The sequence below is a fragment of the Rhincodon typus genome, chromosome 21, assembly GCF_021869965.1.
Source record: "Rhincodon typus isolate 14 chromosome 21, sRhiTyp1.1, whole genome shotgun sequence".
In the NCBI taxonomy this organism is placed as follows: domain Eukaryota; kingdom Metazoa; phylum Chordata; class Chondrichthyes; order Orectolobiformes; family Rhincodontidae; genus Rhincodon; species Rhincodon typus.
The window spans coordinates 15,204,920-15,231,629 of NC_063352.1; the positions used below are offsets into that span (position 1 = coordinate 15,204,920).

Genomic DNA, 26,710 nt, shown 5'->3' on the forward strand with positions numbered 1-26,710 from the left:
TTTAGATTTCCAGCATCTGCAGTTCTTTCATTTTTTATCCCATGATTCAGTTTGTCTTTATCATATCTCTCCTGCTGCTTATCAGGGAAAGCTGTACAAGCACATGAGGGATAATGTGAGGTTGTTAGGGGGAAGTGGGGAAAGGAGGGAAACATGTGGAAACGAATTGGAGCAAATGGCCTGTTACTTTGCTATCAAACCTGTGCCATTCTATGTAACACAGAGCTAATGGAGTGGAGATTGCTGGTGAAATGGACAGTGGTGTGAATAGAATTTGCACGACTTAGCAAAGGCCACTGCATCCCCCCGTATGGCTAAAGAACATCAGTATAAGGAAGAGTTGCAGAGCATTTGGCTCCTCCAGTCTGCTCCGCTATTCTGGCTGATCATTGACTTTACCTCATGTTCCTGCTTCCTTATTCCCTGGTTTACTGAACGTCCAGAAATCTCTCTATCTGAGCCTTAAATATATTCATTGATGGAAGATTCCCAACCCACAATTCCAAAATTTCACAATCCCTTGAGGAAAAGACTGTTTCTCCATTTCAGTCTCAAGTGATTGAGCCTTTGGCTCTGCTGTTATAGAATCCCTACAGTGTGGAAGCAGACAATTCAGCCCATTGATCCTCTGAAAAGTGTCCCACCCAAACACATCCCCTACCCTTTCTCTGTAACCCAGTATTCCCCACGGTTAATCCACATAGCCTGCATTACTATAGGCAATTTAGCTTGGCCCATCCACTTGACCTGTTGGAGGTAACCAGAGCACCTGGACGAAACCCACACAGACACAGGGAGAATGTGCAAACTCCATACAGACTATCACCCAAGAGTGGAATTGAACCTGGGTCCCTGGTACTGTGAGGCAGCAGTGCTAACCACTGAACCACCATGTTACCCCATGTTATGTAGATTGTTCAGGCAAGGAAACAACCTCTCTGTTTCTACCCTGTCCAGACAGCTCAGAAATAAAGCCAATGCTAGAATTCAATCTGTCTGAAAACTACAGTCAAATAATATATTTTTCACCATCCTGGAACAGTCACATTCAGTAATGTATTGCTATCAATGGTTATAAGATTCACCAGCCCATGCAGTTCTGCAGATGATGGAGCAAACTAACTAATTTTCGAGGTTACAATAACAGCTACTGTGTTTCACTGACTGAAAATATCCCTCAAATTCTGCATCCACTTGTTCTCAGGAAACACGAATGGTGCAGAATGAATTTACATAGATCTCTCTAGAACTTCTTTTCTAGAAAATAATATAGCACTTTAAATTTAAAATTAAGTGAAACTGTACCAAAGCAAATATTTACTTCTAAGAAGCTTTTCAGGATGTGCGGGGTATTCATAAAGGCTTCAATTGTCCTTGAGCTTTCAAATATTTCATTACCAAAGAGTATCATCAAAACCAGCACCCACTCAATGGTAAATAAAAACCAAAAGAGCTGCGGATGCTATAAATCAGGAACAAAAACAGAAGTTGCTGGAAAAGCTCAGCAGGTCTAGCAGCATCTGTGAAGAAAAAAATCAAGAGTTAACATTTCAGGTCCAGTGACCCTTCCTCAGAACCCACTCAGTGGTATTGGCGACACTGAGGAGTTTCACTAACAGAATGAATAAATATGCACTTAGAACCTTGACAATTTACTCTAAAAGTCATAGAGTCATACATCATGGAAGCAGACCCTTTGGAACATAATCCCAAACGAAACTAGTCCCACCTGCCTACTCCTGGCCCATATCCTTCCAAACCTCTCCTATTCATGTACTTATCCAAATGTCTCTTAAACATTGTAATTTTACCCACATCCACCACTTCCTCAGGATGTTCATTCCACACATGAACCACCATCTGGGTAAAAAATTTGCCCCTCATGTCTTTTTTAAATCGTTCTCCTCTCACCTTAAAGATGTGCCCCTGGTCTTGAAATCCCCCATCTTAGAGAAAAGACAACTACCATTAACTCTATCTGTACCCATCATTATTTTATAATCGTCTACTGTCAACCTCCTACACTCCAGTGAAAAATGTCCCAGCCTATTCAGCCTTTCTTTGTAACTCAAATCTTCCATACTCAGCAACATTCTGGTAAATCTTTTGTGAACCCTCTCCAGCTTGATAATATCCTTCCTATAACTGGGCGACCAGAACTGGACACGGTAGAGACCCCACCAATGGCCTGTACATCCTCAAAATGACTTCCCAACTCCTTAAACTGTTTCATGACAAAAGCAGTTTAATTGTCAGAATCTGTTTTAAGTCAACAGGCAACACCATCACCTTTCGGTTGAAATATCATCGTGGAACTGAAAAAAATGCTGGAGATCACAGGGGGTCAGGCAGCATCTGTGGAGAGGGAGCAAACTAACATTTCGAGTCTAGATGACTCTTCATCAGAGCTGATGTGAAGTGTGGAAAGGGTAGCATTTATGCAATAGTGGGTGCGGGGGTGGGGAGTCGGGGTGGGGGGCAGTAGAGTCATGGGGGAGAAAGAGTGCTGAAAGTGCAGATGAAGTGATAGAATGTAAGAATGTCGGAGCAATGGTGTGTCTGACAGCCAAACAGGAAATAACAGATGGTCCCACTGAAGTTGGGGGAGGGGAGAGAGGACATGGAGACAGTGAATGCAACAAGTAAATCTAAAAGAAAGTGAAGAAATGGGAGTGAGTTCACAATCTAAAGGTGTAAAGTGCCTAGTCTGAAGATGAGATGTCATTCCTCCAGTTTGCGCCGTGACTCACTGGAGCATTGCAGCATGCTGAGAGCAGCCAAGTGGGCGTGCGACCAGGACGCTGTGTTAAAATGGCTGGCTGCGGGAAGGTCAGCGTTATGCTTGTGCATGGACCTGAGGTCTTCTGCAAGCATGTCCTCTCTCCCCTCCCCTCAGCATGCTGCCTGACTCACTGGGATTTCCAATATTTTTCTCAGTACAGATTCCAGCATCTGCAGTAATTTGCTGCTACCAGCATCACCTTAGAAACCCAAGTGCAAAGCCAGTCCAGCTCATTACAAAGGGAATGCTGAATTGCCAAAGGTGCCATTTTTCCATTAAGATGTTAAATCAAGCACCCTCTTCCTTCTCAAGTAGATATAAGGTGATTCAGTATCAATCACCTGATACTGAATCAGGTACTGAATCAGCGGAGCTCTGTTGGTGCCCTGGCCAACATTTATCCTTCAACCAAACATTGGAAATAGTACTCCCTGATCATTTATTTCGATGCTGTCAATGGGAATTGGACAAATTAGCTGCTTTCTTTCCTATGTTAGAACAATGACTGCATGTCAAAATCACTTCATTGGTCATGAAGTTCTTTGTACATTGTGAAGGCATGAGGGGTGCTATGCAAATGCCCTGCTCTCCACTTGGAAAAGCCACGTGTGAAGCATTTGATCAATTCAAAATCAGTTAAATCTTGGGAAAAGACAGTTGGCTTACCTTAGCAGAGACAGATTCAATCTAACTGGAAAGGCACATTTTGCTGCATTGGGTAATAAAGATACTACGAACAAGTGGTTGGGTTCAGTACATTGTGCTGTATTCGTGAAAACTAACCCAGATAACATGGACATTTTTCATCTTTATGGTGGCTGTACACTCTGTGCAAAATATGTTTGTGATAGTCTAGATCTAGTTTTGAGAAGTTGTGAGACCACAAAAATAGATTAGGACTTCTTGATGCTAAATTGATTTCCCACTCGGCGTGGTTCACTTTGTGTCATAGAGACATACAGCAGAGAAGAAGCTCTTCTGCCCATCGAGTCTGTACCGACCTATCTACAGTAATCCCATTTCCAGCACTTGGTCCGTGGCATTGAGTCTTACGGCATTTCAACTGCTCCTCCACAAACCTTTTAAAGGTTTTTTTGAGGTTTCTCTCTTTGACTGCCCTCCTAGGCAGCGCATTCTTAATTGCCTTCTTGAACAGTTAACTCCTTAGGTGTAAATGGAAAAGCACAACAGACATTAGTCATAGAGTCATACAGCATGGGAACAGACCCTTTGTCTAACCAGACCATGCCAACCGTAATCTCAAACTAAACTAGTCCCATTTTCCTGTGTTGGCCCATATCCCTCCAAACATTTCTTATTCACAGTACTTATCTAAATGTCTTTTAAACGTTGCAACTGTACCCGCACCCACCCCTTCCTGTGGAAGTTCATTCCACTCACAAACCACTCTCTGTGTAAAAAATTTGCCTCTCATGTCTTTTTTAACTCTTTCTCCTCTCACCGTAAAAATATGCCCCCTAATCTTTAAATCCCACATGCTAGGGAAAAGACACTGACCATTCACCTTATCTATACCCCTTGTTATTTTATAAACCTCTATAAGGTCACTTCTCAACCTCCAATGTTCCAGTGAAAGAAGTCCCAGCCTATTCAGCCTGTCTTTATAACTCAAACCCTCCATCCTGGTAAATCTCTTCTAAACCGTCTCCAGCTTAATAATGTCCTTCCTATAATAGGGCGACCAAAACTGGTCACAGTACTCCAGACGATGCCTCACCAATGTCCTGTACAACCTCAACATAACGTCCCAACTCCTATATTCAAAGGTCTAAGCAATGAAGTTAAGCCTGCTAAATGCCTGCTTAACCACCTTATTTATATATATGCAAATTTTCAAAGAATTATGTATGTGAACCCCTAGGCCTCTCTGTTCTGCAACATTGCCCAAGACTCTTTTAATTGTATATGTCTTGTCTGTTTATCTAAAATGTAATAACTCGCAGTTATCCAAATTAAACTCCATCTGCCACTCTTCAGCCCATTGACCCAATTGATCAAGATCTCTTTGTAATCTTCTTCACTGTCCACTATACCACCAATCTTGGCATCAAGCGTGAAATATTGTCAGAATAGTCTTCTGATTGCACATTGCTGGAAGAGAGCTAAAACTGGCTTTCTAGGCTTCTGCACTGCGGTAATCTGGTACAAGTGGTGAAGTGTGCTATTTCCCAACGTTACTTCCAGCTTCAAGACCACAAAAGTTCCTCAAAATACTATTAAAGTTTAGAAACAAAGATGCATCTAGAATGAATTTAAAATAATTTATGTTTAAACACCAATGGATAATCCCGAATATATCTAGAGAGATTCCCATCCCATTGGATGTTCAAAGTAGTCACATTTGATACTGAGTAGATGTTCTTTGGTAAAAGATTACTTGGATAAGATTGAATGAAAGTTTCATAATATAAGGTGGCCAGGTTAGTCAGGCTGCTGACTCAGAAACAGTTGGATTTTATAACGAATGCATCCTTAGAGTTGTCTCACACTCAGAACCCAATTCTTCAGTTCCAACAATTAGATGGAGATGCACTGCAAAGCATGTATCTCAAGGCAGAGAAGTAGACTTTGTTCATCTTGCTTGATATTTGTCTTCCATGGAGTGGCTTAGTGGTTAGCACTGCTGCCTCACCGTGCCAGGGCCCCAGGTTTGTTTCCTGCCTTGGGTGACTGCCTGTGTGGAGTTTGCTCATTCTCCCTGCGTCTGCATGTGTTTCCTCTGGGTGTTCCGGTTTCCTCCTGTAGTCTAAAGGTATGCAGGTTAGATGGATTGGTCATGCAAAATTGTTTGTAGTGTCAATGGATGTACAGGCTAGGTGGATTAGCCATGGGAAAAGCAGGGTTACAGGGATAGGGTTGGTCCTTGTGGACTTAATGGGCCAAATGGCCTGTTTCCACACTATAGGGATTCTATAATTCAGTGTTACCTGCTGAGCCACCATTCTGCCCACCTTTTGAATCATCTGACAACAGGAATAGTACTACCAAACTTGATGGGACATATATATTGAGAAAGGATAATCTTTTTTGTGACTGATTTGTGTGGTCATACACTATCCAAACGTGCATTTATTGCCCATCCTTAATTGACTTGTTGAACCATTCCAGCCCACCTCATGTAGGTACAGTTACCTTAGGGAGTGAGTTGCAGGACTTTGACCCAGCGACAGTGAAGGAATGGCATTATAATTCCGGTTCAGGATGGTGTGTGATTTGGAGGGTTTTCCATCCACTCACTGTCCTTGACCTTACAGTTGGTAGAGGTCATCAATTTGAAAGATTCTGTCAATGGAGGCTTGGTGACTTGCTGCAGTGTGTCTTACAGATGGTAGGCATGGAGCCACAGTGTATGAGTGGTTGGAGGGTGTGAATGTTTAAAGTTATTGATGAGCGATGATTGAGTTGGCTGCATTGTTAATGTTCTTGGAGTTGCTCAGAGATAGCAAGAAGTGCAGATGTTGGAGTTGCATTCAGCCAGGAGACTATATTCATTACACACCGAAGTAGGCCTTGTCGATGGAAAAAAGCAGTCAGGATGTGTTACTCATCCTGGGATTTACAACCTCGGATCTGCTGTAGAAACTACAGCAGATATATGGCTCGTCCAGTTAAGTTTCTGGTCAATGGTAACTCCAAGGATGTTTATAGCAGTAGGTTCAGCGAAGGTAATGATCAAGGATTCTCTCCTTTTGGAAATAGTCATTGCCTGGTACTTGTGTGGTGTGCAATTACTTGACTTTTGGGTAAGTGGGCTGTCTACATTAGAGCTTAGCCTCCATGTTGGTCAGTTGCCAACAGGTATGCAATTTTTTCATTATCTGGTAGTGTATAGGGCCTCCAGGATGCTTGCTATGCTGTCGTAGAATTAGCTTGACTCAATGACTCCCAGACTATTTTCAGCCACATCGCTGGGGGAAGCACTGAGTCCAGATAGTAAAAATCAATGTAGGGTACTCATGCAACCCTCCTAGCAGCACACACAGAGGGTTTGATGAAAAACACTTCTGATTTGTCACTGAGGCAATAATAGATTGTATTTAGGAGACATTCAGCTGCAAAAAGAAAGTCAATTTAAAACAGCGATGAAAGGGAAGAGGAAACTGGAGGATGCCCTGAGGCTGTTACCATTCATAGAATACCTACACTGTGGAAGCAGGCCATTTGGCCCATTGAGTCCACACTGACCCTCCGAAGAGCATCCCACCTGGACCCACCCTCTTACCATATCCCACACTAGGGGCAATTTAGCATGGTCAATCCACCTAACCTGCACATCTTTGGACTGTGGGAGAAAACCAATGCAGACACAGGGGAGAATGTGCAGATTCCACACAGTCACCTGAAGCTGAAATTGAACACAGGTCCCTGGGGTTGTGAGGCAGCAGTGCTAACCACTAATCCAACTTGCTGCCAGCAAGTATAAAAGAGCATCAAAGTACTTGAACACGCATCTTCATATATCATTTAAATAATTCTTATTGCATTTCTAATTAGCTGTTAAATGATTTTATAAATGAATTCTGATTGCAGTGTTAATAAATTAAAACAGAACACACTGATAATTGAACTGCACTCAGTCACTTGGTGGCCTGTTCTGCTAAGATACTTTAGTCATGGCCTCCACATGTTGCATTTATTAAATTTCCCCCTACCTCACTCTTAAAAAAAAAGATAAAGAGCCTTTCTGGCATGAAAGGTTAGTGACCTCGTCGTTTTAACATCAAATGCAGCCAGTCAAGCTCCAAAGAATCTTAGCTCTCTCACTAGTAGGTGAATGAGTGAAGACTTTCTGACAGTTGCTGTAAAGTACCTCACATTTTATTGCTTCTCAAAAAGAATTGACCCGTGCTATTGGTAATTATTTACAAAAACATTTTGTACATTGCCTGGAGTTGTCATTTTTTTCCCCGCAGTGTGTTAAGAATAAAGCAAATAGCAGAGAAAGCAATCATAAGGGACATTGGTTATGTGAAAAAACTGGGAGAAACTGGGATTGTTCCCTTGAGAGCAGAGGAGCTTAATAGCAGATTTGATGTGAATGTTCAAAATCCTGAATGGTTTACTAAATAAGGAGAAACAGTTTCTAGTAGCAGGCAGCTCAATAACCAGAGAACACGTATTTCAGGTGAATGGCAAAAGAACCAGCTGTAACATAAGGTACATTTTTTACTTAGAGAGTTATTATGATCTGGAATGTATCACCTAAAAGGGTAGCAGAAGCAATTTCAATAACAGTTCACAAAAGATGTACTTGAAAGGAGAAAAAGATGACAGATCTATGGGGCAAGAGTGGGATTAATTGGATAGCTCCAAAGAACCATCACAGACATGATGGGTCAAAAAGAACCTCCTCTGTGCTGTGATTCTAATAATGTTTACTCTCAGTATATCAGTTCAAACTCACTGGGGGAGTTTAATGTCCGGTAACAGGGGTACATTCAATTAGATAGGAGGATGAATGGTAGGTGCTTGCACAATGACAGTTCAGGAGCAACATGAGTGATATTGTTCACTAACTGGATGCTGTTGTCCAGCCAAAAAGATCTCCTACCTACTGCACAAATGAATAATGTGGTATATACATTTTAGTGCCAGTGTGATGCCAGGTATGTAGGCCATAGATCCTAATGACTGATGGATTGTACCAAATAGCATATCCCTTTGGCTATGTGCAGCAGTCAGAGTACTGAAAGTTCTCATCCAATTCACGCTTGCAAAGATCAGAACACTGTGTCCAACTTCAAGCGTGAGTTTGCAATTTGACAGTACTTACTGAATAATCCTGGGTATACTAAGAAGAACATTGACATCCAATTTAAGATTATCATCAGGTCTCACTATTTGGCTCACTAAGGCTTGCATGAGGCTACATATACTCATATGCAGTTGTAGTATGGCACACTGACCTCTACATCGCCGAGGCCAGACGCCAGCTCTCTGACACCTCCTCCTACCGCCCACTTGATCATGACCCCACCCCCGACCACCAAAACATCATCTTCCAAACCATCCACACCCTCATCACCTCAGGTGACCTCCCACCCACAGCCTCCAACCTCATCATTCCCCAGCCCCGCATCGCCTGCTTCTATCTCCTTCCCAAAATCCACAAACCTGACTACCCTGGTCGACCCATTGTCTCCGCCTGCTCCTGCCCCACCGAACTTATCTCCACCTATCTCGACTCCATTTTCTCCCTCTTGGTCCAGGAACTCCCTACCTACGTCCGTGACACCACCCGCGCCCTCCACCTCCTCCAAAACTTCCGATTCATTGGTCCCCAACACCTCATCTTTACCATGGACATCCAGTCCCTATACGCCTGCATTCCCCATGCAGATGGCCTAAAGGCCCTCCACTTCTTCCTATCCCGCAGGCCCGACCAGTCCCCCTCCACTGATACCCTCATCCACTTAGCCGAACTTGTCCTCACCCTCAACAACTTCTCTTTCAATTCCTCCCACTTTCTACAGACAAAGGGGGTGGCCATGGGTACCCGCATGGGCCCAAGCTATGCCTGCCTCTTCGTAGGTTACGAGGAACAATCCCTCTTCCATAGCTACACTGGCCCTAAACCCCACCTCTTCCTCCGTTACATTGATGACTGTATCGGCGCCACCTCGTGCTCCCACGAGGTGCTCGAGCAGTTCATCCACTTCACCAACACCTTCCACCCCAACCTTAAGTTCACCTGGACCATCTCTGATACCTCTCTCTCCTTCCTGGACCTCTCTGTTTCCATCTCTGGCAATCACCTGGAAACTGATATCCATTTCAAGCCTACCGACTCCCACAGCTACCTAGAATACACCTCCTCCCACCCACCTTCCTGCAAGAATGCCATCCCCTATTCCCAATTCCTTCGCCTCCGCTGCATCTGCTCCCAGGATGAGGCATTCCACTCCCGAACATCTCAGATGTCCTCGTTTTTCAAGGACCGCAACTTCCCCCCCTCAGTGGTCAAGAACGCCCTTGACCGCGTCTCCCGCATTTCCCGCAACTCATCCCTCACACCCCCTCCCCGCAATAACAACCAAAACAGAATCCCCCTCGTCCTCACGTACCACCCCATCAACCTCCAGATCCAACACATCATCCTCCGACACTTCCACGATCTGCAATCCGACTCCACCACCAAAGACATTTTTCCCTCCCCGCCCTTATGTGCTTTCCAGAGGGACCACTCTCTCTGTGACTCCCTTGTCTGCTCCACACTCCCCTCCAGCCCCTGCAACCGCAGGAAGTGCTACACCTGCCCCTACACCTCCCCCCTCATCCCCATCCCAGGCCCCAAGAAGAACTTCCACATCAAGCAGATGTTCACCTGCACATCTGCTAATGTGGTATACTGCATCCGCTGTTCCTGTTGTGGCCTCCTCTACATCGGGGAAACCAAGCGGAGGCTCGGGGACCGCTTTGCGGAACACCTACGCTCGGTTCGCAACAAACAACTGCACCTCCCAGTCGTGAACCATTTCAACTCCCCCTCCCATTCCTCAGACGACATGCCCATCCTGGGCCTCCTGCAGTGCCACAACGATGCCACCCGAAAGTTGCAGGAACAGCAACTCATATTCCGCTTGGGAACCCTGCAGCCCAATGGTATCAATGTGGACTTCACAAGCTTCAAAATCTCCCCTCCCCCAACCGCATCCCAAAACTAGCCCAGCTTGTCCCCACCTCCCTAACCTGTCCTTCCTCCCACCTATCCCCTCCTCCCACCTCAAACCCCACCCCCATCTCCTACCTACTAGCCTCATCCCGCCCCCCTGACCTGTCCGTCCTCCCTGGACTGACCTATCCCCTCCCTAACTCCCCACCTACACTCACCTTTACTGGCTCCAACCCTGCCTACTTGACCTGTCCGTCTCCTCTCCACCTATCTTCTCCTTTATCCATCTTCTATCCAAATCCCCCTCTCTCCCTATTTATTTCAGAATCCCCTTCCCCTCCCCCATTTCTGAAGAAGGGTCTAGGCCCGAAACGTCCTGCTCCTCTGATGCTGCTTGGCCTGCTGTGTTCATCCAGCTCTACACCTTGTTATCTCAGGGTTTAGAGGGAGATAGGCCAAATGCTGGCAAATGGGGCTTGGTCAGATTGGGATGTCTGGTCGGTGCAGACAAGTTGAACCAAAGGGTCTGTTTCCATGCTGTATGACTCTATGACTCTGAGTCTATCAAATTTGGAGTTCTTGCATCTGTCCTGATGAGTATGAGACAAATAAATTTGACAGCAGACTCTTTCTTCAGTAACACACTTCTAAACTAAAATACATTTAAATATTCAACAATAGCTGCTTGACAATAAGTTCAATTATTGGTACTGGCAGCTGTCTGATGGTTTGCCTTGTATCATTGCACCAAACATGATTTTCTCCTTTAGAAACTTGAGTATATTGAAGTAGAATGACAAAGATAGAAGGATCTCAGAAACAAGTAGTGATGAGTTGTATTTGCGTCACACAAAATAGTCGAATCCAATTAATACACTCGTTTAACCAAGCGTAAAGGGACTTGCATTGATGAAGACATAACTTCAAGAAGCTGCAAAGCACCTCGAAGCAAATTGTTATTTTGAAGTGTAGACAACGTTTCCATGTCATGTGCACAGTGGCCAGTCCCCATGCAGCAGAACCACGCACACAACGTGAGGTAAATGATTCATTTAATCAGTTTGGGTGATGTTAACTAAGGAATAAATAGTGCAAAAGGGAATTGGATTTATATTTAAAAGGTTCAGGCCTAAGGGAAAAAGCAAGGGAGTGGAACAAAGTGGTTGGCTCATTCAGAGAGCGCACGCTGACATGATGAACGGCTATATGACTTTATGATTCTATAAGGATACCAGGGACAGCACGATGGCTCAGTGGTTAGTGCTGCTACTTCACAGCGCCAGGAATCTGGGTTCAATTCCAGCCTCGGGCAACTGTCTGTGTGAAGTTTGCACGTTCTCCCTGTGCCTGTGTGGGTTTCCTCCCACAGTCCAAAGATGTGCAGGTTAGGTGGATTGGCCTTGCTAAATTGCCTGTAGTGTTCAGGAGTGTGTAAGTTAGGTGGATTAGACATGGGGGGATGAACAGTTACAGGGAAAGGGTAGGGGGATGCTCTTTAGAAGGGCAGTGTGGACATGTAGGGCCAAATGGCCTACTCCCACTCTGTGGGGATTCTATGAAAAATACTCTCATCAAATAGACTTTTAATGACCTGTGAATAGTTTGAACCGCAAGATACTAAATCCTTTTCACTTACAGAGTACAGTCCTTGTATTAAAATTACTGTTTAAGCAGTAAATACTCATCCAAGCAGCAAGGTCTCCTGCCGTACTCCCTGTTCAAATGTCCAGCAACCTCAATCAAATCAATCCAGTACAACACTTTTCTTGGAGCCAGGGTCTTGGGTCTTACAAGTTAATTAATTGAAAAAGAAAACGTCTATGAAATGTTTTCCATTGGTTCCCTTCAGGTTGAATTGCTGAATAAATAATAAAATGGGTTGCAGCAATAAAAGAAAACTGACAAATTGGTTAACAGCAGCAAAAGTTACCAAAACTGAAATTTGTGCAAATCCTCAGCCAAATTCAATTCTAATTAGAGCTTAGCATTTCCTGCCAGACCTTGTTATCAAATTTCAGCCATGGGACTGGAATAAGCATCTTACTGAAGGTAGCCATTCTTAGGGCTTCACACACCTGTTTTTACGTTCTGTTTCCCTCTTATTGTATTTTGTGTTCTCACTCTCCAATAATATCTAATTGAAATATAAAATTCTTAAGGATCCTGATAGGGTAGAGGCTGAGAAATTGTTTTCCCCCTTTGGCCATTTCAGAGTGCAATGAGGGGAAATTTCTTCGCTCAAAGGATTGTGAATCTTTGGGATTCTGTTCCCCAGAGGCTTTGTGGATACTCGGTCTTTGAGTCAAACAAAGACAGAAGTTTGTTGATTCTCGGATAATAATGCAGTATGGGAGATAAGGAATGTGTGAGTACCTGTAGAGTTGAGATGGAAGATCACCCATGATCTTGTTGAATAGCAGAGCATGGTTAAATGTTAAATTGCCTCCTCATATTTCTTATGTTCTTACGTTGTTAAAAAAAATTATTGGTGGTGTTTAAAATGATGAGGGCCTTTCATAGAGAATATGAAAAGAATCTGTTTCCACTGTCAGGAGTGTTGACAGGCACAGCTTTAAGGTGAGAGAAGGAGTAGGATGGGGAGATTTTGCTTAACATAGTGAGCAGAATACACTGTCTAAAAGGGTTATGGAAGCAGATTCAACAGTAACCTCCAAAAGAAAATTGGATAAATAGTTGGAAAGGAGAAAAATAAGAACTTTGGGAAATGAGGAGGAGAGCAGGACTAATCAGATCTTTCGAAGAAGAGACACAGGTATGATGATTCGAATGTCATCTGCCTTCGGTTTGATGATATGTTACTCATTATTCCATGGATGAATGGTTGGGCAGTCTACTGGCCCACAAGCCTGTCCACATTAGCACTTCACATTTGATCCTTGAGGTGACAAGTTCCCATCCTCTGCCAGATTGACAATGCAATGCTTTTAGATGCAGTTCTGCGTTGTTCGAGGTACCATCCCTTGTCACGGTTTTGTCTGCCTAATCCTATGTTCAGGTATAAAATAAAGCAAGGAGCAAGAGAGAAAGATTATATGGCCAAGAAAGAGGACCATTCTCATATATTTAACTGCCTTCATTTTGTGAACAAATCCTATTCGCATCCATTACCAAAGGCATCTCTGCTTTCATTCTTTTGTGTGAGATATTGAGCCAAAACCTGCTCTGCACTCTCAAATGGGCACAAAAGATCCCATGCCATTAACTTAGAGAAGACCGTACATATTCTCACCACTGTCCTGGCCAGTACGTATCCCTCAATTACCAGCTAAATGGAGGATTTGGACGTTATATCACATTGTTGTTTGTGAGCCTTTGTTGGACATTTGTTATGTTTTCCACGTTACAAACATTCTTTGGCTGTCAACTCCTTTGGGAATTCCTGAGTTTATAATCACTCCTAAACAACATATAAAGGCAAGTTTTCAGTTCACTGATGTTATCTAGCAAAGTGTCTAACCTCGTTCTTCCCTCTTCTGTCTGATCTGTCGGGACCATGTTCCTCAGTTGGACCTGTTTTCCTCCTGCCTGTGGATTAACCACATCGAAGTACCTCTACCCAATTGCTCTGAACCATTCTGAGGCAACTTCATCCCCCCAAAAAATTCTGCTGTTAGAAGTACTGAATGCAGCTTTATTAAATAGAAGCAGAGCTGCTATCTTGCTGCCCTTCAAACAGCTGCTGCTTTTGGCCTGCTGCCAAAGCTGTCTCTCTTAACTTCAATGAATCTCCTTTCCAACTCACTTCCATACCAAGAAGGGAACTGCCAACTCTCCAGGGAGGATGGAGAGGATCGTCAGCATTCTGAGCGTGTATTAAATGGGGGTAAATATTAGTCAATTTTTTTAAACTGCACTGCAGGTTCTCTTAACTGTGTGCAATGTGGTTTTGGTGGAGATTTGCTCTGAATTGTGCCCAAATAAAGAAATAAATTGCATTTATAAAGTACTGTGGGGTAGCCCAAATGCTTCACATGCAGCCAGCAAAGCTTTTTGATATTTAGTCACGGTCGTAATGCAGGGACCATAGACAGCAACCATGCACAGCAAGCTCCCACATACAGCAAATGATCATTTGTGTGCAACCATCAACAGTGCAAGCGTATTAGAGTGTAGGAAGTGGTGTGACTGCCCACACTCACCTGCAGCAGGGAAGCAAACAGTTACTGTGTCCTGTTCATTCTTGTGAGGACAGATGAGCAGGACTTTTCTCTGGGCAGCAGAAATCACCAACCCCTCTCCCCTCCCCCGAAATGCTGGCCTGCTGGTATACCGTGCCCACAGTCTGAGTGTGATAGAGGCCTCTATTGAGCAGGTCTCTTGCAGTTTTTACATACCAGAGGCTGAAGCCTTAAACGATGAGTTGGACTGAAGGGTCCATTTCTATGCTGTGTGACCATGACTCTCTGATATATTTGATACCTTGCTGTAGCAGGCATTTATCAAAGCTCATGCAATCAACAGACTGAATATACAGAAGTAGTTTCAGGTTGAATTTCAGACTGTTTCCTGACATTTTGATGTGGTGCGCTACCTTCTCAATCTACTGCTAGTGATTTTGATACAACTGTGTACCCTGCCAGATTGCTTCAGGAAGCCATTAAGAGTCACTTGGGGTTGGATGTGGTCTGACTGCAGGATTGGGAGGAGTCAGGGTTATGCAGGGGCTGGCGTTTGGTCACCCTGCAACCAACAGAAAGTGTCTTCAACTACCAAGTTCACCCCTGCTTGAAGAGTACCCTCTCATCTCTCAATAGCTTCCCCTCCAACCCTTGCCCTCCCACCAGGGGTTACTTGAGTTACCCTGGTGAGACCACCTGACTTACCTTGTGTCTGGGTTGCTCAGGCTGTTCCTGGTCTGGGCCCTGCTGCAGTTCCAATTCTGGCCACAGTTCCTAGTGGTGCTACTGAGATGGAAGAATTGCTAACTTTCTGCTTGGCCAGCAGCATTTGAAGGCGGGACGTCCTTCCTCAGGCTGGTTTGGAAGCCACACGATCTCAGTCAGCTAATTGCCCATTAATTACCTGATGTAAATTAGTATTATAGCTCCCAGGGCCATGGAGATGAACTCACCTCACACTTTCTGGACAGTGGGCGGGGCAACTGTGTCCACAAAAAAATCCCAGTCTTGATGAATGAATTCTATCAGGTTTTTGACTCCACCAAAGTATTAAAAGCTTTCTTATCAAGGTCATGAATAATATCCTATTTGTCTGTGGCAATGATCAGCTTTCCTTCATCATCCTCTTTGATCAGTCCACAGCCTTTGACATCCTCCAAAGCCTTTCTGTCATTGGCCACTTGGTGGGATGGTCCTCAACTGCTTCCATTCTTATCTGTCGAATTTTATCCAGAAAAGAATGACTTGCAAAGGTTCTATCTCCCTGCACCATTACTTGTGGAGCTCCATAAGAATCTATCCTTGATCTTCTTCTATTGTTGTCTATGTGTTGCCCCTCAGCCACGTCATCTATAAACACCACATTGTTTTTCACATCTACACTGATGACACTTGGTTCGAACTAGCCCATGCCTCTTTTGCCTCTTTCACCGTCACTAAATTATCTGACATCTGCTACTGAATGAACAGAAATTTCTTTGAAGCTACTCCTTTAGGTCCCTGTTCTCTGGCCAACTGGAAATTTTATGAAATTAAACAAGGCTGTTTGCAACCTTGGAATCATATTTGATTCCAAATGATCTTATGACCGCATAACTCATAAACCATTTCTAGGTGTGCCTGTTGCTACCTCAGTAACATCAGCTAACTCTGCCCAGTCTCAGCAAATTTGCTGTTGGAACCCTCCTTGACTTGACCATTCCAATGCTCTCCTGACTGCCTCCCACATTATGCCCTCTTCCATTATAAGGTCATCCCAGATTCCGCTACCAAAGACTTAACCCATATCAAATCCCATTCATCCACCAACCCTGTGCTCACTCTCCCACTGTGGTTCCTGATTGAGCAGCACCGTGATTTTGAAATCCTCATGTTCAAAATTCTCCATCACCTCTCTAATCTACTTCAAGCTCCTCAATTGGCATCCCTATAATTTTGCCACTGTAAACATTCCTCATTTCATTTTTCCAGTATGTCTTCAGCAGCTCTGCAATTCCTTCCTTAAACATCTCACCTTCTCTGTTTCCCCTAGCTCCTCTAAGCAGCTCCTTTAAGCCTGACTCTCAGACCAAACCTGGCTGCTCTGTTACGTGAGCAATCTGTACTGCAGCTCAAATTGTGGTATGAGCTCTTCATGCTGTAGCTCACGATTAGGTTTCCGGTCAGATGGTGGTTGAGTGGGGCTTCTTTTCATTTTGCTTATTTTGTTTCTCTCTTTTGCCTTTTTATTCCTATTTTCTTTTACTTACCTCTTGGGAAGAACTCGGTCATGGCGATGAATCGACCCAGCAGCTCGGATTTGAGTGGGCCCAGCAGCCCGAACTCATGGCGACAGTGGAGGAGGGTTTGGGCCCTGTACAAGACCCGTTGGCGTCAGCAGCAGCTGCATCGACAAGGTGGGCCCGAAGTGGACTGATGGCAGCGGCGGAGCTGATTTTGGGCCAGTATGGTACCCATTGGCATCAGTGGTGTCCGCATAGGAAAGGCCTATGGAGGACAGCGAGGGCATCAATGTGGTAAAGTTGGCGCTGAAGAGTGGCGACGTATACTCCAGCAGTGGTGGCTCGACGAAGGCGGACTCGTGCCTGGCTACCAGGCCCAGACCCATGGCGGAGCATCTAACAAGAAGGACTATAAAGTTGAACACTTTTTCTTTATTTCTTCATTTTTCTGCCTTTACATTCTACGTTTTGGTTTTTTTCCTGTATTTTAAGGTGGCACCAGAGAGTGGCGACACTATACAAGACTTTTCACTGTATTTTGTAACAAAATACACGTGACAGTAAATAAACAGGTAGATTTGCTGCCAACAACTCCTTTCAGGGTAAGAAATTAACAGGGCCTACTTGGTCTGGTGTGGCAGAAGTAAACCACTTGGTTATCTAATGAGATGAAACTCCTGTCTTAAAGAAGGTGCAGTTCTTGCATGATAGCGACTGGGTATAAATTATACTGGCATGATAGACATTGTTATAGAGACCATGAGGAAGAGTAATCTCAATCTTTTCTGATCATAAGCTGTTCTCCCACCAAGGCCATATTACATCATCATGGTGGGTGGTGCTTAAGGCACTTAACAGCATTATCCCTTTCAGACCTGCATGCCCTTATACACCATTCCCTCGTTATCCTTGTGTGTAATGGTATCAAATTTTGATTCAGTCTCCTGTGAAATGCCTCGGGATGTTCTGTTACATTAAAGGAGCTATATAAATACATGCTGTTGTTGTTGTCAGACTCTGACTCACATCCAAGTGTTTCTACACTGCGCTAGTATTCTGGGAAGTTTGAGGTATGGAGAAACAGGATGACACGGGGCTGGTGCTGTAGCTACTATCACTGGAATGTTATCCACAGGTTCAAGCTAATACTCTGAGGATTAGGGTTTCAAATCCTAACACTGTCTACTTTAAATCGGTTTAATAAATCTGGAGTTAAGCAGGGTGTTGACCAGAAAGGTATTGATCATCATAAAACCCCACCTTGTTCACTAAAGTCCTTTAAGGAAGGAAATCTGCCATCCTTACTCAGTCTGACCAATATGGGTCCAGACTCATGCTTGCAGCTCCTCTGAGGTTCCATACACAGCGATCGGCAAGCTGACGTTGATCGCAGCGTTGACTTCCAGCTCTGGAACTCAGACGTCCATGCTGAAAAAAGAGAAATTAGAGGGAACCCTGCTGTTATCTGCCCTTTGAAATGGTCTGATAAGCCACTCAGTTCCAGGGCAATCAGGGACGGCCAACCAATGCTGATCTTGTTAGCAATTCCCACATCCCATGAGATATTTGTAATGCCAGGAGAGATGGTAGGTTTGAAATATTTGGCAAAAGGATGAGAATGTGGAAGATATATGAGGAGACTTTTTCTGAAACAACAAGTAGACACTTAGAGTAATAGAGTCATAGAGATATACAGCACGGAAACAGACCCTTCAGTCCAACGCGTCCATGCCGACCAGATATCCTATATAAATCTAGTGTCTTTTGCCAGCATTTGGCCCTTATCCTTCTAAACCTTTCCTATTCATATACCCATCTTGATGCCTTGTAAATGTTGTAATTGTACCAGCCTCCACCACTTCCTCTAGCAGTTCATTCCATACACTCACCACCCTCTATGTGAAAAAAATTGCCCCTTATGTCCCTTTTAAACCTTTCCCATCTCACCTTAAAACTGTGGTCTCTGGTTTTGGATACCCCCACCCTGGGGAAAAGACCTTACCAATTTACCCTATGTCTGCCCCTCATGATTTTATAAACCTCTATACGGTCACCCCTCAGCCTCCAACACTCCAGGGAAAATAGCCCCAGCCTATCCAGCCTCTCCCTGTAGCTCAAACCCTCCAACCCTGGCAACATCCTCGTAAATCTTTTCTGAATGCTTTCTAGTTTCACCACATCCTTCATATAGGAGGAGATGGGAATTGCACACAGTACTCCAATAGTGGCCTAACCAATATCCTGTACAGCCGCAATGTGACCTCCCAACTCCTATACTCAATGCACTGACCAATAAAGGCAAGCGTACCAAACGCCTTCTTCACTATTCTGTCTACCTGCAACTCTACTTTCAAGGAACTATGAACCTGCACTCCAAGATCTCTTTGTTCAGCAACATTTCCCCAGGAACTTACAATTAAGTGTGTAAGTCCTGCCCTGATTTGCCTTTCCAAAATGCAGCACCTCTCATTTATCTAAATTAAACTCCATCTGCCACACTTTGGCCCATCAGGCCCCGCTGTCCACTACACCTCCAATTTTAGTGTCATTTGCACACTTACTAATTATACCTTCTATTTTTACTTGCTGGAATACAGTCCCTGAAAGGGTGGCAGAAACTAATTTAATTGTCACTTCCAAAATGCAATTTTCAAAAAGGCCCCATCCATTCTCTCAGCCATAGAGTCACACAACATGGAAACAGACCCTTTGCTCCAACTAGTCCATTCCAAACACGTTCCCAAAACAAACTATTCCCAACTGCCAGCATTTGGCCCATATCCCTTCAAACCTTTCTTATTCATGAACTCATCCAAATGTCTTTGAAATGTTATAACAATCTGCATACACCACTTCCCCTGACAGTTCATTTCACACATGTAAAAAAATTGCCCCCGTGACCTTTTTAAGACTTCCAACTCTCACCTTAAAAATATGCCCCGTGATTTTGAACTCCTGCACCCAATGGAATAAACCCTTGTTATTCACCTTATCCATGCCCCTCAAGATTTTATAAACCTCTATAAGATCATCCCTCAATCTTCTACCGTCCAGTGAAAAATGTCCCAGTCTATCCAACCTGTTTTTATGACACAACCCCTACATTCCCAGCAATATCCTGGCAAGTCTCCTCTGAAAAATCTCCAGTTCATTAATATCCTTCCAATAACAGGGCAATCAGAACTGTATCCAGTACTTCAGAAAAGGCCTCACCAATGTCCTGTACACCCCAAGATGGCGTCCCAACTCTTATACCCAAAGGCCTCAACAATGGAGGCAAGTGTGCTAAACACCTTGATAACCACACTGTCTACCTGTGACAAAACTTTCAAAGAATTATGACCTGAGCCACTTGGTCTCTCTGTTCTACAACACCCCAAGGGCCTGCCATTAATTGTGTAAGTCCTGCCCTTGTTTGTTTCATCAAAATGCAATACCTCGCATTTATCCAAATTAAACTTTATCTGCCATTCCTCAGCCCAATTGATCGAGATTGAGGGCGGCGTGGTGGCTCAGTGGTTAGCACTGCTGCCTCACAGCACTAGGGACCCAGGTTTGCTTCCACCCTCAGGTGACTGTCTGTGTGGAGTTTGCACATTCTCCCTGTGTCTGCGTGGGTTTCCTCCGGGTGCTCTGGTTTCCTCATACAGTTCAAAAATGTGCAGTTTAGGTGGATTGGCCATACTAAATTGCCCACAGTGTCCAGGGATGTGTAGGTTAGGTGGATTAACCATGGGGAATGCAGAGATATGGTTGGGTAATGGGGTGGGTCTGGATGGGATGCGCTTCGGAGAGATGGTGTGGACTCAATGGGCCGAATGGTCTGCTTCTGCTCTATGGGATTCTATGATCTCTTTGTAATCTTTAGATAACCTTCTTCACTGACCAATATACCACCAACTTTGGGGTCATCCACAAACTTATTAACCATGCCTTCTAAGTTCTCATCCAAATCATTTATATAAATGAGAAACAAACATGGACCCATTACCAATCCCTGTGGAATACTGCTGGTCACAGACCTCCAGTCTGAAAAACAACTCTCTAACACCACTTCAGAGATAGTAGGAACTGCTGATGCTGGAGAATCTGAGATAACAAGGTGTAGAGCTGGATGAACACAACAGGCCAAGCAGCATCAGAGGAGCAGGAAGGCTGACATTTCAGGTCTATACCCTTGTTATCTCTAACACCACCCTCTGTTTCCGACCATCAAGCCAATTTTGTATCCAATTAGCAAACTCTTCCTGAATCCCATGTGATCTAACTTTACTAATTAGTCTGCCATGCAGAACCTTATCAAAGGCCTTACTGAAGTCCGTGTAAACAATGTTTACTGCTCTGCCCTCATCAATCTTTTTGTTTACTTCCTCAAAAAACTGAGTCAGGTTTATGAGACACAATTTCCCTTGCACTTTATACTCTTCAAGAGATTCAATTGATCCCAGTTGGCTATATCTAATGTATGACTCTTTCTTACTCTTGACCTCAATACCTTTATTCATCCATTGCTCACTACTCTCACCAGCCTTCCCCTTCACTATAACAGGAACATAATGCCTCTGAACTCTCATTGTCACATATCTGAAAGCCTCCCACTTGTCAGTCATCGCTTTACCTGTGACCAATCTACTCCAATCAATTTTTAAAAGTTCCTGTCTCAGACCTTTAAAATTTGCCTTATTCCAGTTTAGAACTTTAACTTTTATGGAAGGCCTATTCTTTTCCATTACTATTTTAAAACTAATAGTTTATGATCAATAGTCCCAAAGTGTTCCCCGACTATCACTTCACTCACTTGCCCTGCCTTATTTCCCAAGAGGTCAAGTTTTGCTCCTTCTCTAGCAGGTACATAGATGTAAAAAATCTCACGGCACTCTTTTGAAGAGAAACAATGGTATCCTCGCTGATACTTAATCCTCAATCAAGATTACAAAAGACCAATTATCTGGGATAGCACAGTGTGGAGCTGGAGGAACACAGCAGGCCAGGCAGCATCAGAGGAGCAGGAAAGTTGACATTTAGGGTCGGTACCCTTCTTCAGAAGTCCTTCTGAAGACAGGTCCCGACCTAAATGTCAACTTTCCTGCTCCTCCGATGCTGCCTGATCTGCTGTGTTCCTCCAGCTCCACACTGTGTTATCTCTGACTCCAGTATCTGCAGTTCTTGCAATCTCAGACTGATTATCTGGTTGTTCATCATATTACTGTTTGTGCCACCCCTCTGTTTCTCACATTATCCAGTGACTACATTGCAAAAGTAGACCATTGGCTGTAAAGTGCATTGGACCTTCTGGAAGTCATGAAGGTACTGTAGAAATGTAAATTTTCTTCCTGGGTATGTTTAGAAGAAATTGCAAGGCTATGGCGAAAGAGTAAGGTAATGGAATTAATCAGAAAGTTTTTCATTCAGCCAGTGCAGATTCGATGGGTCAAATAGCTCCCTCTATGCTGATGGTTTTTGTGTAGTTCAATTTTCTCTCACTGCTCACTTCTAAATGTTTTTGTTCTTTTTCTTTTACAGAGCTATTAGGATCTGCCAAGAGAGTGAATGTGAACTTTCAAGATCTGGATGGGTAAGTGGATGTATTAGAACATGTCTCTGAACACTTCAGTCAGAAGGCATCACATGAATAAAATTCTACTTTATAGCTCAGTCCAGAAGTAATCACGGAACACTTCAGAATGAGGAATTAGATTTGTGTGTCATTGTAAGAAATGACTGTCATATTTAACTGACACTCAGCATTTTTAACACTTCACTTCAGAAACAAGGTTATATCCTGAATTTGCATCCCAAATGCATACTGTTCATCGACATGTAGTGTTCTGAATGCACAATGATAGAAAATTTGTTGCAGCTGTCCATCTGCTTTCCAATTACACCAAATAAATAGCCTAACTGAACTGAGAAGGAATTTCTTCACCCAGAGGGTTGTTAATCTATGGAATTCCTTGCCCAGTGAAGTAGTTGACGCTACTTCAGTAAATGTTTTTAAAAAAAAGGTAGATTTTTTTTGAACAATAAAGGAATTAATGGATACGGTGAGAACGCGGGTAAGTGGATCTAAGTCCACGAAAGGATCAGCCATGATCTTATTGAATGGCAGAGCAGGCTCGAAGGGCGAGACGGCCTACTCCTGCTCCTAGTTCTTATGTTCTTATGTTCTAAAAAGTGTAGTTTAATGAGCACTTCATTTACCTGTTCATGTGAAATAATATTACAGAGCCCTTGGTGTAATGTTGAATTATCTTTATCTTTCAGATGTTGGTTTTATAAAGGACATGGTGGAATGAGGTCCCAAAAGAGATTCATGTAATGAGAACAAATTTGTGGGGTACATTTTTGCCTTGGATGGCAGCCGTGCATGGAGATTAAGCCCCTTGTAAATGTTAATTTGAGTCCTAAGCTACACAGAGGAAGCCCCACCTAATATTTGTTGCCTGTCCTGGGGAGGATCTGTCAGTGACATACAGTGTGTCCGTCAGCACCTATTCTGAATCACAATCATCCAATCCCCTATCCCATTCCTCATTGTAACACCAAATCCCCTTTACCTCCTGGAACAGAACCAGAGGCTGTTGCTAGTCCGGACTAAAAAAGATATCTTTCCTTAGGGTGAGCCATGCATGGAGGTCATAAACACAATCTGGATTTGCAGGTGATGTTGAAATTCTGGTGCTCCTCAGGTCTCTCACTTTTGGGACCCCAAGGAAAATCTAGCTTTCAGTGTAATAATTATGAAGATCAGTGAATAGAAGAACTTGGGATTGTGTGATGTCTAAAATAAGCAGAGTATGACATTGATTAATGTGACTCGTGACTGCTTTCTTCATGTATGGGCCTGAGATAGAGTGCTGTATTATCCTTTAAAAGGTTTGGTAGAAAGGGAGGCCAGTGAATCAATGGAGATCCTGGGTGGAATGGGAGAGAGAAAAGGAGGTGTTTCCCAGGGACAAGGTGCCAAGGGAATCCATAACCTCCTCATCAGAGGCAGGAATCCAGCTAAAATTCCTTTTAGTTGTCTGAAACTGTCACCATTTCCCGTGAATCAGACCCACCCATCAGCTGTGTCCACAGCCAAGCAGCTACCAAGGGGACTTCACAGCAGTAAGCCAGAGATCCCCAAAGATTCTCCTTAATGCCCCATTAATGAGGATGCAAAAGATGTAAAGGACAGCAACCACAGACAATCCTTTGGAGGGCTATCTTTGCCACGCCGATGACCAGTGTGGCCACGGGCTTTTGTAAGTTTCAATTTTCTTCACGTTTCTGACAGAGCCTCCATTTTGAGGTATCCTTGAAGGGTGTCCCCTTTCTGTCTCATCAGCGACAGCTGTCCCGTTTGGTCTGACTGCTGCCTAACGCTGCAGGCCCTCCAACTGGGCCTCATGTCTGCTGCCCGCTATTGAACAGCGAACATTGAGGCTGCTCATTAATTGGCCACCTCTCATGAGATCATTGTGGATATCATTGTGGAATGGTTGGGAAATAGCCCCAACGTCAGATTCTTGACATGTGAAGGAAAGTTCAGCTGCGCATTTCATGAAGGAGAGGGTAAAGACATCCTATCACATTTACAAATGAGCAATTGGCCCTACATTCCATAACAAAGAAGGACAAAGGACAAAACCTCTGGCAGGTGGTGTTATCAACAGTGGAAGAAGAAGTTGATTTTAATTTGTGATCACTTTCCCCTCTTATGCCTGAAGTAACGATGTGTTGTTTGATATCTTGTTTTCCTTTTCTTTTAACCCTATCCCTTATTGAAGTAGGCCAAGGCACGTTCGCCAAACTCTGTATTTTTTGAGCTTTAATCTTACAAATAAATCCACTGCAAAATTCCTCAAGCTGAAATCAAAATGAGAGTTTATTTGACAAAACATCCAAAACATGGGGGACTTGCTTCACTACTTCAGTCAACCACAAAAGCATACAAGGTAGAAAGAAAAAGAAATAGAAGGAAGTTTAAATTATGAATTTCTTAAAAATGAAAAATTTACATGACTGTTAAGTGAAGAAAGTCAGTGTCCAGTTGAAAGCCTGTCAGTTTGGTGATCATGTAGCAATTCCTTTCCTGGGAACTGGAATGCAAATGAATGCAAGCAACAGTGCAGCAATGGACTCAGAGAATTTGCCCAGAGTGGCAGATGAAGCGCAAGGTTCCTTCCAGCAATGAGACTTTGAAGAGAAAGAGATTATTTTTCCTTTATTCATTCACGGGATGAGGGCATCGCTGGCTGGGCAGCATTTATTGCCAATCCCTAATTGACCAGAGGGCAGTTGAGAGTCAACCACATTGCTGTGGGTCTGGAGTCACATGTAGGCCAGACCAGGTAAGGATGGCAGTTTCCTTCCCTAAAGGGCATTAGTGAACCAGATGGGTTTTTCCCAACAATCGGCAATGGATTAGTGGTCATCATTAGACTCTTAATTCCAGATATTTTTATTGAGTTCAAATTCCACCATCTACCATGGTGGGATTTGAACCCGGGTCCCCGGGACATTCTGTGGGCCTCTGGATTAACAGTTCAGCGATAATGCCACTAGGTCATCACCTCCCCATATCGATGGAGAGCAGGCCTGGTAGCTGCTAAGGACTACATCTTCTAAGGAGAAGCATCTTCTCATGATGTTACAGTCAATAACTGATGTTGGAACTATAATATTTAAAAAGATGCTTAAACAGCCCAGTTTCAGTCATGTGAAAGGGTGATTTCTGCTAAGCCAGTCTGATAAACAAAGTATGTTGATCACCTTCATCAAGATGGCCAATGCCAATTGGAGTGGTGTGGATGGTCCATTTCAGTAGCTAATTGGGATGCCATTCCCATCTTAGTCTTGGACTATAGTGATTTGCAATTGACTTCTATCATGGTCTCCATGTGAATCAGAACATCTCTAGGCTTTTATAGTTACGATAAAGTAGCAGGGTGAGACTCCGGGAGTTAATGAGCAGTTAAAGGCCCTGTTGGCTCTGACTTGCAGAATGTTCTGGAAGGTTCCAGCTGAATTCAGTCATGTGCTTATAGCAGCCACCTTAAGAGTCCAGCAGTGTTGATCATTTGCCTTTTTAAAGAAGTTAAATAAGAGCATTGTGAAGAGTATATAGCTTTGCACAAAAAATATAAATTTATTCTTCATGCATTCTGGCCATTACAGTGGCAATAAAGGCCATATTCTGTCACCTGCTGAATAAAGATGACAAAAGCATATAAGCCGTGGTGGGCAATTGTGTGATACTGGTTGAAACTCCGTAGAAAAGACAACTGTGCAGCATTTATACACAGATTGCAATGGCGCCTCATCAATGCAATTTCACTTTTGGGATGATTTTAATCATATCCAACCAAGGCAGGTAGAGTCTGTCAATGGGAATTATGTCATAGAATATTCATGGCACAGAAAGAGGCCATTCCATCCATTGAATGTGAGCTGGGATTCACTGTCTTCCCACAGTCTCAGGAGCAAGTGAGAGGATCATTGCCATGGTCCTTCCTCAAGTGAAGAGACCGTGCTCAAATAGACCTCTTGAGTAAACTAAAATGGATAAGCATCAGCCTCCACCTCCACATTCAGGACGAGGAGTTGTAAAGGGCTTGGAGCAGGCCTTCAATGGAAATATGTTCTGTGTGTGTGTGTGTGTCTGTGTGAGTATGTGTGTGTGTGTTTGTGAGTGTGTGTGTGAAGAGAGAGAGAATGTGTGCGTGTGTGTGTGTCTGTGTGTGTTTGTATGTGTGTGAAGAGAGAGAGAGTGTGTGTGTGTGAGAGAGTGTGTGCATGGGTGTGTGTGAGAGAGTGTGTGTTTGTGTGTGTGTGTGAAGAGAGAGAGAGTTGTGTTTGTGTGTGTGTGTGTGTATGAAGAGAGAGAGAAAGGTGTGTGTATGAAGAGAGAGAGAGAGGTGTGTGTGTGTGTGTGAAGAGAGAGAGAGAG

The 26,710-nt window shown here is 43.7% G+C and overlaps 1 protein-coding gene across 2 annotated transcripts in view; it reads left to right on the forward strand.

The window, feature by feature from the left end:
* caskin1 (CASK interacting protein 1) overlaps positions 1-26,710 on the forward strand; it is a 579,066-nt gene that overhangs the window by 360,379 nt on the left and 191,977 nt on the right. For both annotated transcript variants that reach the window (XM_048609909.1, XM_048609910.1), the window contains exon 2: positions 22,300-22,351. In XM_048609909.1, the coding sequence (XP_048465866.1) occupies positions 22,300-22,351 (52 nt within the window). The remainder of the gene's footprint in view (positions 1-22,299; positions 22,352-26,710) is intronic.